The sequence below is a fragment of the Otolemur garnettii genome, unplaced genomic scaffold, assembly GCF_000181295.1.
Source record: "Otolemur garnettii isolate 467f Iridium unplaced genomic scaffold, OtoGar3 scaffold00249, whole genome shotgun sequence".
Taxonomy (NCBI): Eukaryota; Metazoa; Chordata; class Mammalia; order Primates; family Galagidae; genus Otolemur; species Otolemur garnettii.
This window is the reverse complement of record NW_003852644.1, coordinates 1136467-1146908: the sequence shown is the minus strand read 5'-3', so window position 1 is coordinate 1146908 and position 10442 is coordinate 1136467. Positions and strand designations below refer to the sequence as shown.

Genomic DNA, 10442 nt, shown 5'->3' with positions numbered 1-10442 from the left:
TGAGCTGTGACACCATAGCACTCTATCAAGGGTGACACAGACTCTGTCTCAAAATAAAAATAAAAATACTAAAAAGCAGAAAAACTAGCCAGGCATTGTGGTGGGTACCTGTAGTCCCAGCAACTCAGGAGGTTGAGGTAAGAGGATCACTTGAGCCTAAGAGTTTGAGATTTCTGTGAGCTATAATGCCACAGCACTCAACCCCAGGGCAACTGAATCAGACTGTCTCAAAAAAACAAACCAAAACAGAACAAGACATACACATACCTAGCACTCTGGGAGACCACAATGGGTGGATCACCTGAATTCAGGAGTTCAAGACCAGCCTGAGCAAGAGTGAGACCCCATCTCTACTGTAACTAGCGGGGCATGGTGGTAAATGCCTATAGGCCCAGCTACTTGGAGGCTGAGGGAGGAGGATCACTGAAGCCTAAGAGTTTGAGGTTGGTGTGAGCTATCATGCCACAGCACTCTACCCAGGGTGACAGGGTGAGACTGTCTCAAAAAAACAAAACAAAACACACATGTAAACCTTGGGAGACCGTGAAATACATACCAGAGGCAGAAAGCCTAGGAACTAAGTCTATAAACAGGTTAAGAATTTTTTTTTTTTTTGCAGTTTTTAATTTTTGGCCAGGGCTAGGTTTGAACCTGCCACCTCTGCTATATGGGGCTGGCGCCCCACAGGCGAAGAATTTTTGAGTGTCCAGAGATAATGGGCAGTTCAGTCTTTGGAGCTTTCCCCATGTCATTAAACAAGCAGCAGTTTGAAGGGCTGAGGAACCAGCCACCACAAAGATGCCCTGTTTCCTTTCCATCCTGCTGTCTTCAGGACACTGAAGTTGACTTGTGACTTTCCCAGTGAAAACACTGATAGGTTATGGGTACTGTGTGCAGCTTCACCTATGTTTCGAAGGTGTTCTCTCCACATATTGTTGTACCATAGTTACTTTTATAAGGTAGTTAGAAGTGCTTTGGGGAATGAATCAGGGAATAAAACTCACAAACTACATAAACATCTATGGGTACTATTTGACTCCTACCCCTAGACTAAAGCGGAAATATACTACCAACAAAGCTAGATGGTGATCCTTGAAACCCAAGACCCAGTGCCCAGTGCCATGGGATCCCAACACCTCTCCCAGCAGAAAGAACCAACACATTAAAAATAAAGTATTTTTATTGTGTGTCCACAAAAACAAGTTAGGGTAGCCTTTGGTTAATCTCCCTAACAAGATAACAATGAACAGGAGGCATGCATGACAACCACATTTTCCTTTGTAGGAGTGAGGTTTTGCTCTCCCAGGCCCTAAGGGTCAGAGGAAGCAGGGCCAGGAGGCTTCAGAGGAAGGCACAGCCAGGTCCACCATAGCTAGGAGGGCCTGAGTCTGCTGCCTTCCTGACAGGACAAGGCAGGGGAAGCAAGCACTGCCCTGGGCTAGGCCCATCCCCCAAAGCAAGAACACACAGAAAAGTCCCCACCCCCCACCCCCAGCAAACACTGCTAAGGCAGTCAGCCAGGACTTTTAAGAAGAACTGGCTCCAAAGCCGAGACCCTTAGGGCTCCCTCCAGAAAGGGTTGCCTTCCTCAGCCTGCATAGAGTAGTAAACAAAGAGCAGGAAGGCAGCGAAGACCAGGAAAAGGAGCAGCTGCCCCCAGAGTGGGACTTGGCGATCCTGGCCCAGAGCAACCCCAGGAGCTTGCTTTTCTGGCCGGATGGCTCGGCGGGCAAGCCATGAAGGAGAGGAAGATGAAGATGAGGACACAGAAGAGGCAGAGGAGGATGCAGGATAATAGGACATGCCCAAGGAGCTTCTGGAGATGTTGGAAACAGGACGATAGTGTGCAATGCTTTGGTAGGCACTATCCTGGCCATACATGCGTTCCCTGTGATAAAAGAAAGGAACAGGTGAGGTAAGAGAGCCTGGGCCCAGGTCTAGCCCATGGACCTAGGCCTTGGTCACTACTCACCTATCCTTGCCCTCTTCTTCAGAAGAGAAAAAACTGTCATCACGCACCTGCAGAAGAGAAGTGGGGTAAGGAGACTGGCTGGCACTGCCGTGTCCCACAGTCCAAGCTTCCATAGCCACTCTGATCATTGCTTATAGGCCAGAGCTTCCTCCCCTCAACAGTTCTGGGTTCCTGGCCTTTGGTGTATGGACTCTTGTCACCTGTGCTAAATCAATCAATGGGCCTGTGCCCCAGCATCCTCCCTTCTCCCCCGGGGTGCTCAGAAAGAGTTCTACCCTAGATCTCAGACCACAGTGCAGCATTTCCCACATGGTCTAGTCAAATCGCTCTAATGATGACTCCCAAACCAGGGCCCCAATCAAAAAGATGTCTGCTGACCCTAAGTCTCCCTGGAGGTCTAGAAGCCACCATTTTCACCCAGTGGTACCCTGGATTCATCCAAACCCAGCCATGATCCCTTAGGTTGTGTCCAAGTAGAGGGTGCGTGTCAGCCAGCTCACCTGGTGGTGGAAGGTGTCAGCATCTGAAGTCCCAGGCTGGCGAAAGCCCTTGGATGTGCCCACAGACTCAGGCTCCCCGTAAGTCCTGGTGGTCAAGTAACTCTCCTCATAGTAGTCATCATTATAACCTTAAGAAGGGGGCAGCGGTAGCAGAGGAGGGATAGGAGTCCCCCACCTGGCCCGATGGCCCTAATCTGAATCCCATTTCAGGGCCTCCTCTCTGGGGCTGAGGAGTGGTGGGGTTGAGGCTCAGGGTCGGCCTGTGCCTGGGGTTGGTGACACAGTGGGGTGAAGATGCCAGGATACCCACCCCAGCCTGGCTTACCCTTGCTCTGGTACAGCAGAGCATCCTCCTTCTTGGGCAAATCGTACATGTCTGAGTCCACCGACGCCGAATCCGAGTCTGAGTTGAAGGGAAAACCACTTGGGCCCCAGACGTCCCTCCCTCCCTCCCTCCTTTCCAGCGCACATCCGGGCCAGCAGGTTGCAACAGCCCCGAGACCCCATCCCGGAGGCGGTCAAGCGGGGGGTCTCACCAGAGAAGCGATAGGAGAACGAGGCCGACGAGCTGGGAGGCGACAGCCTCCGCCTCTGGGTCTCGTACTCGAAGATCTTCTTTTCGTATAGCTTGCGAGTGGAGCCTGGCCAGACACGGGGCGGTCAGGGGCGCGGGTCGCGGTCGGGGGGAAACCGGGGGAAGGGGGACACAGGGAGGGACTGGGGTAAGCGCGGGGCGGAGCGCAGGGCGGAGCACGGGGAGCGGGTCCCGGGAGGGGTCCCGCCCGCCGCCGCGTACCCACGACGGGCCCGTGAGGGATGTTGTACTGGCGCAGCACGGCAGCCAGCTCGGTGTCCGACAGAACCGCGTAATCGTCCATGGCGGCGCAGGTGGTAAAGGCCTGGTTAGAGGCCGGAGCCTAGCGACACAAGCCAAGCAACGGCTACCTCAGAGCGCGACGGAGACAGCGCGAGCGCCTGGGGAGCGGCTGCGCTCGCGTCACGCGTACGTCACCCTCGCGTCACAGGCGCGGGCTCTGCAGGAAGCGCGTGCTGCGCGGGGCGGAGCCAAGCCGCACGGAGCAGCCGGCGCAGACCGGTCTGGCTTGGAGAGCGGGCGGGGCGGGGCTGCACGCTGGGGACCCGGCTTGGCGAGCACAAGCGTCACCAGCGTACTTCATTGGCTGCAGGTGGACTAGGCGCGCGGCCCGCGCTGGAGTCGAAGGGGCGCAAACCGCTCTAGTCGTGGGAACCGGAGGGGCTGCGCGCCCAGGAAGGGGCTGGCGCAGACGTCACACGCCAGCGTGTTTGGGCTAGGCCAGAGAGAGGGGCGGGGTCTGCGGGCGACAGGAAACAGCAAAGGCGGGCCGGGCGTGGGAGCGGGGCGGGGCCGACGATCCCAGACGTCGCACGCTGGAGCCTTGTGGTTAGACGCTAAGGGGGCGGGGCCTGCGCGAGCCGAACTGGGAGAAGCCGGGCGGGGAATGGGAATCGGCAAAGTGTGCGTTCTTGGGACGGCTCTAGTCCTTGAGTCGCTAGAGCTCCGCCCGTTCCCTGCAACACTCCCTCCGGCGCTCTGCCGTTTTCCCCCTTCCCCGACCTCCCAGCTGCCCAGGCAGCAGAGAGCAGGGGCCGAATCCTATGAGCGAATCCTCGGAAAGCGCGGGCCCTGACAGGCCGCTAGAAGGGCTTTGCGCGCGCAACACGGGGGAAGCGGCTGCCCGGCAGGGCCCCGCAGACCCCCTGGCCCAGGCCCGCCTTCCCTGTCTGCGCGGAACCTCGCCTGCGCACCTGCGCCCGCTACTTCCCACCGCCTCCTCTGCTCTTCCCATCCTTCCTCCTCCCTCGCCCTACATGGGAGGAAATGGGGCACTAGGCCAGAAGGCCGCCAGCGCTCCAGGAGCAAGCAGGCTTCGAAGGGACCTGGGCACGCCAGTGGGCACAGGCAGAGGTAGTCGTGCGCTGCGTGCAGAGGCCGCAGGGGCGGGGTAGCGAGAGTGGCAAACCGTGGAAGGCTGCTCTGGCTTGCGCAGGAGCCTGGTCTACGGCTAGGAGTCAGCGAGGGCCTTCATCAGGAAAGGGCTACCCATAGCTAGGCATGGTGGCGGGCCCCTCTAGTCTCAGCTACTCTGGAGGCTGAGGCAGGAGGATGGCTTGAGCCCAGGAGTTTGAGGTTGCTATGAGCTATGATACCAGGGCACTTTACCCAGGGGGAGAGAATGAGACTCTATCTTTAAGGGGGGGGGGCGCCATATACTGGAGGTGGCGAGTTCAAACCCGGCCCTTGCCAAAAACTGCAAAAATAAATAAATAAATAAATAAAATAATAAAATAAGGCTCGTAGCTTAGCGGCTAGGGCACCTGCCATATGCACCGGGGCTGGTGGGTTCAAAACCCGCCTGGGCCTGCTAAAACAACCATGAGAGCTACAACAAAAAATAGCTGGGCATTGTAGCGGGCGCCTGCCACTGCGCCTGGCCACTTGGGAGGTTGAGTCAAGAGAATCGCCTAAGCCCAAGCGTTTGGGCTCAGCGCCTGTGGCTCAAGTGGCTAAGGCACCAGCCACATACACCTAAGGTGGCGGGTTCAAATCCAGCCCGGGCCCGCCAAACAATGACGGCTGCAACCAAAATAGCCGGGCGTTGTGGCGGGCGCCTGTAGTCCCAGCTACTTGGGAGACAGAGACAGGAGACTCGCTTGAGCCCAGGAGTTGGAGGTTGCTGTGAGCTGTGATATGACACCACTCTACCCAAGGTGACAGCTTGAGGCTCTGTCTCAAAAAAAAAAAAAAAGCCCAAGAGTTTGAGGTTGCTGTGAGCTGTGACACTATGGCACTCTACCGAGGGCAACAGCTTGAGACTGTCTCAAAAAAAGGGGGGGATATTCTGTGGAGATTGGAAAGGAGGTGATGGTCATACTGTAAACAACGCCAGCTAATGGAGTATGTGACCAACCAGGGAGTCCCTCACTGGTTAGGCCCAGACCTAGGAGCAAGAAGAGGTACCATCTTTGGTCTCCCAAATGAGGGCAGGTGACAGGGGAAGAGGGGAGGACTCTCATCAGGTTCAAGCTGGCTGGTCCAACTGAGTGTCACATACCCCTTGTACATGGAGGTTTGCTTCTGTAGGTGGTAGAGATGGGGCCCTGTTTTGTCCACAAAGACCCTAATGAACAAGAATTACTGTTGGCTAGGTTTTAGAGCAAAGGTAAGACCTTGGTCTGTCCCCAACAATATGGGAGGAGGTTATATGAAGTCCTCGAAGATACCACGTATGGCAGTATGAGGCAGGAGAGCCTTGGGAAGGGGCTGGCAGTTGGGATTCCAGGCTGCTCAGGCTGCCTCATGGATTTTTTAGTTTTGACAGAATCAGATTCCCCAGCACTTCTCCAAGCCTTCTGCAATCCTGGCCCCTCTCCCAGAGGCCTGTGTGTGCAGTGTTTGCTCAGCCTTCCCCCATGCCACCCTCCCTATACAGATCCAAGCTGTTTCCTTATGAGGTCAAGGAATTCTAGGTTTGCCTTCTCCCTAAGGAACACCCATCCCCCTCACCTGCCTTAGCGTTCTGCCTTTTATGCCCCCCAACTGGTTGCCCCATGATGAGGTCCCACCACAGAGGGCACCAGGAAGGTGAACTGTAATGGTCCTGTGCATGTATCCATGGGTACCTGGAGTCTCAGTCCAGCTCCATTGCAGTGTAGCTCCATCTCAGACCACTAGAAGCCAGGCAAGCTCTTGGCCATCAGAGCCAAGAGGTTCTGCACCCATCCCCCGATCTGAGGAAGAATAAGGATCCCTGGTCAGAGGAAACTTGTCCAGGGGCCCTGAATATAGCAATTCATTCATGAAACATTCCTGTAGCTAGGAACTGGTCTTCAGAGGGATGGTGTGGCTTTAGAGCTCCCTGGTAGGGAGGTTGCAGTTATCAGAGGAGCTGGGAAGGGTGTGTACAGGGAAATGAGGATCTACATGGGGTTCTTATTGGGAGGGCAAGCAGAGGAGACAGTGTACAGCCAATTCTAAGTCAAGAATAAGAAAACTGAGCTTCTTTAAGAATGGAGAATAGCTTCTAAACAGTGTACAGTATTGTATAACTTGCAATCTTACTAAGATTGAAGATTATAAGGAAGGCTGGGTTCAGTGGCTCACACCTGTAATCCCAGGACTCTGAGAGTCTGAGGCTGGAGGATTGCCTGAGCTCAGGAGTCTGAGACCAGCCTGAGTAAAGTGAGACTCTATCTCTACTAAAAATAGAAAAACCAGCTGGGCCTTGTGGTGGGTGCCTATAGTCCCAGTTACTCAGGAGGCTGAGGGTAAGAGGATCGCTTGAACCCAGGAATTTAAGGTTGCTGTGAGCTATGATACCACAGCACTCTACCCCAAGGCAACAGGGTGAGACCCTGTCTCAAAAAAAAAAATGTTATAAGGAAAAAATGTCAACTTGAAAATAATTTTCAGTATCTGTGTACAAGGAGCTGTTAACAGCGCATGCATACTGGCTCAAGGTGTAAAATGTAATTCTTGGGGGTTCTGGGAAAAATGAGAAAACGACACTGCTTTATATGGCTTTCCTTGAGGAAGTGACATTTGAGCTGAATCTGAAGCTACCAGGAAATGGGCACATAGAAGAGGAAGAGAGTCTGGCAGTGCCAGGGCGTGGCTGTGCCCACCCGGTTCAGAGACATTTGCCGAGTGCTTCCAGACTTCGGATGGCACTTAACCTGCTCGTGGAAATTTAGTAAGTTGTGCTGCCGGCTTCCAGAACAGATTTGGCCTAGCTTGTGCATCGCAGTGCTCTGGTCTCTGCAGTCCAGTCTTTTGGTGGTAGGTGCTCAGTGAACACCTGCAACAGCCTGCCCCCCCTCCAGGGGGGCAGAATCCAGCTTGCCTGGCAAGCCCAGGTTTGGGTCACTTTCATGATGGGGGGACCCTAACGGTGCATAGCTCCCTGGAGAAGGTGGCCTCGGAGCTGGGCCTTTCCAGCTGGGGAGCGCTTGGCTCTCCCAAACTCAGCCATGCAGCTTCGTTGCAGGTGGGCCCTGTACATTTCCTGGGCTTTGGGGGTGCGCCCCCCTCCCTGGGGCCTGGCGGTTTTCGTGGGGCGGTGAGCTCATGCGGGGCGGCGTCGCCAGGCGGCCGGGTACCTCGAACTCAAGGGGCGCCGCCTCCCCCATCCCTGTCCCGGGCTCCTGGGCGATTTTACCAATTAAGGCTTTCTCGCCGGGCTGGGACGGGCGCGGGGCGGGGGTGCGGCCAACAAGAAGGCGGGCGGCGGCGGCACATTCGCGTGGAGGCACGCAGCGCACAGCGGACGCCAGTGGAGCCCGGAGGCGCTGGGTGAGGGTGCGAAGGTGAGCGGAGCGCCACCCCGCGGTGGCCGCCTGGCTGCAGGGACAGCAGGTGAGGTCTCCGCGCCGGCTCTGCGTCCGCCGGGGAGAGGGTGGAGAAGGCGGGCGGAGAGTCCGGAGAATGCAGGCGTTGGCTGGCGCCCAGGCCTGGGCCACATTCAGCCAAGGTGCATGAATGCGAGGGAGGCGCCGCTGACGTTCGGGATTGAGCGTCTGGGGACTGCCTTCCTTAGTTTGCCCACAGATTCTGTCTGTCCCACGTGGGAGCCTAAAGCCATGGGGGTCCTTGAAAGAGAGGGTATCTGGGAGACAGGCACCTGCACAACTGCCGGGAACTGACCACCGCATGCCCGCTGAGAAGGAAAGGCCTTGATGTCAGGACCTTGCATAGGCTGAGGGTGAGCCGCCACGGGAAGGGCACTTCTAAGCCAGTGTGCCTACTGGGAGGGAAACAGTGGACCCTTGCTGTGGCAGTCTACAGCTTCTACAGAGGAGCCGGTTCTGTCACTGCTTTGCTTCGTGGGGGCCACAGCAGGGGTGTGTCCAGGCCGGATTCTCTTGCTGGGCCCTGGGCCTTATCCCAGGTTGGCTCTGGGCTGGATGTTAACTGCCAGCTAGGATGTGCGCAGCAGTGTCCCCAGATTCCCAGGCCACCTGGATCAGGGAAAGTAGGTGAAATCCGCTGGTAGGCCCGTTCATAAGTGCTCCAGGCTGCATCGTCAGAGTAGGAGCTTGGAAAACGGTGACTTCATCGGCCGCACCAGCCCAGGTCTCTTATCACTTTGCCAATCTGCTGTTTCCTTCCCTCTTAGCGCCCCCTGGCTTCACGTCCCTAGAGAGGACTCTAGAAATCCTAGATCCCGGGGCTTGGGGCTATAGCTCCCTGTGGGGGGCCTGGCCTGGGGTCTGAGGTCCAGGGGTGGCGTGGTGGGCGTGGTGTGTCTAACATCCAAAAATCTACTCCAAATAAGGGAAAATATGAAAGAGCTGGATTTGGCTTCCCAGGACTGCCCGACCTGGGGGCTTTGGGATTGGGCGACATCTGGTGGTGATACTATTTCCTCCTTAGGACAAGAACCCTTGACACTCGCATTTCTTGTTTCCTCTACATAGGGAAAACTTGGACCTTTCTAGGACAACCACATGCTGACACCTTTTCTGCCAAAATTGACTACTGGTCAGTTACTCTGACTCAGTTTCCCTGCTCTCTGAAGATTAAAAAATGAGCCCAGATGACCCAGCTGGATGGCACTTAGTGGAGAAACAGTTCTTGTTGTAATTCCATCCCTGGGAACTTGTTTCTTAGCAGGACAGAGAGACCAGAAGGACAACCTTAAATCTGTCTTGAAAGGAGCCTGGCAGGGAGGGATCTGCAGGGGTTCTCCGTTTACAACTTTTCCTCACATGTCCCCAGTTCCCAGACACAACACCATAGTGCATTTTGTGTAGGTGTGTCTGAATGTGGTCAGGAGAGGAAAGAGTGTACAGTGAGTGGGCCTCCGTGCTTAGAAAATGCTGTCTGGGCTGGGCTTCGTGGCTCACACGTGTAATTCCAGCACTCTGGGAGGGTAAGGAAGGGAGGTGGATTGCTTGAGCTCAGGAGTTCTGAGACCAGTCTGAGCAAGAGCAAGATCTTGTCTCTACTAAAAATAGAAAAAAAATTAGCTGATATTCCTAGATACTCGGGAGGCTGAGGCAAGAAGACTGCTTGAGCCCAAGAGTTTGGGGTTGCTGTGAGCTATGATGCCATGGCACACTAGCTGCCTGGGTGACAAAGTGAGACTGTCTTAAGAAAGAAAAAAAGAGGCCGGGTGAGGTGGCTCACACCTGTAATCCTAGCACTCTGGGAGGCTAAAGTGGGTAGATTGCTTGAGCTCACAATTTCGAGACCAGTCTGAGCAAAAGTGAGACCCTGTCTCTACTAAAATAGAAAAAAACTGAGGCAAGAGGATTGCTTGAGCCCAAGAGTTGGAGGTTGCTGTGAGTTATGATGCAACAGCACTCAACACAGGGTGACAGCTTGAGGAAAAAAAAGGAAGGAAGGAAGGAAGGAAGATCGTGATTGCATTAATGTATCCAGCTATGATTTAATAAAAAAAAAAGAAAGAAAAAAAAGAAAATGCTGTTTGGTTCCCTACCCCCACTGGTGAGAAACAATAGTGGGTTTCAGACATCACTGAAGTGGAGACATGCTGGTAGGCAAGGGAGATGCTGGCTGGACTTGCAGACACCCAAGGCTATAGGAGAGTCAACCATATTTGGGCATGACATGCTGGCCAACTCAAGGCCTCCTTCTCCCACTGGTCTATAGCAGATAAATTAATTACTATTAGAATCAAGCCATAGAGATTGGGACAGAGACCTGCCTTTCTAGAAAAAAAAAACATGGAGAAGGGGAAATCCTGGCAAAGGGAGGTACACAGGACTGAGACAGAGAGGCCATTCTGGGGAAAAACCATAGGGTTTTTCCTATAGGCTGGCTTCTCATCAATTTTTTTTTTTTTGAGACAGAGCCTCAAGCTGTCCCCCTGGGTAGAATGCTGTGGCATCACAGCTCACAGCAACCTCCAACTCCTGGGCTCAAGCGAGTCTCCTGTTTCAGCCTCCCAAGTAGCTGGGACCACAGG

At 54.8% G+C, this 10442-nt stretch overlaps 2 protein-coding genes across 2 annotated transcripts in view; one reads left to right on the top strand and one right to left on the bottom strand.

The window, feature by feature from the left end:
• Positions 1–1162: 1162 nt before the first annotated feature.
• EMD (emerin) lies at positions 1163–3456 on the bottom strand. The gene is made up of 6 exons (XM_003802559.3): positions 3269–3456; positions 3009–3113; positions 2798–2875; positions 2473–2600; positions 1973–2019; positions 1163–1888 (listed from the first exon to the last, which is right to left on the bottom strand). The coding sequence occupies exons 1-6, from the start codon at positions 3348–3350 to the stop codon at positions 1558–1560; spliced, it is 771 nt and encodes a 256-aa protein (XP_003802607.1). The 5' UTR covers positions 3351–3456; the 3' UTR covers positions 1163–1557.
• Positions 3457–7774: 4318 nt separating this feature from the next.
• Positions 7775–10442, top strand: part of FLNA (filamin A) — a 27546-nt gene continuing 24878 nt past the window's right edge. Inside the window, exon 1 of the mRNA XM_012813198.2 lies at positions 7775–7867. The gene's annotated coding sequence lies outside the window, so the exon portion shown is untranslated. The remainder of the gene's footprint in view (positions 7868–10442) is intronic.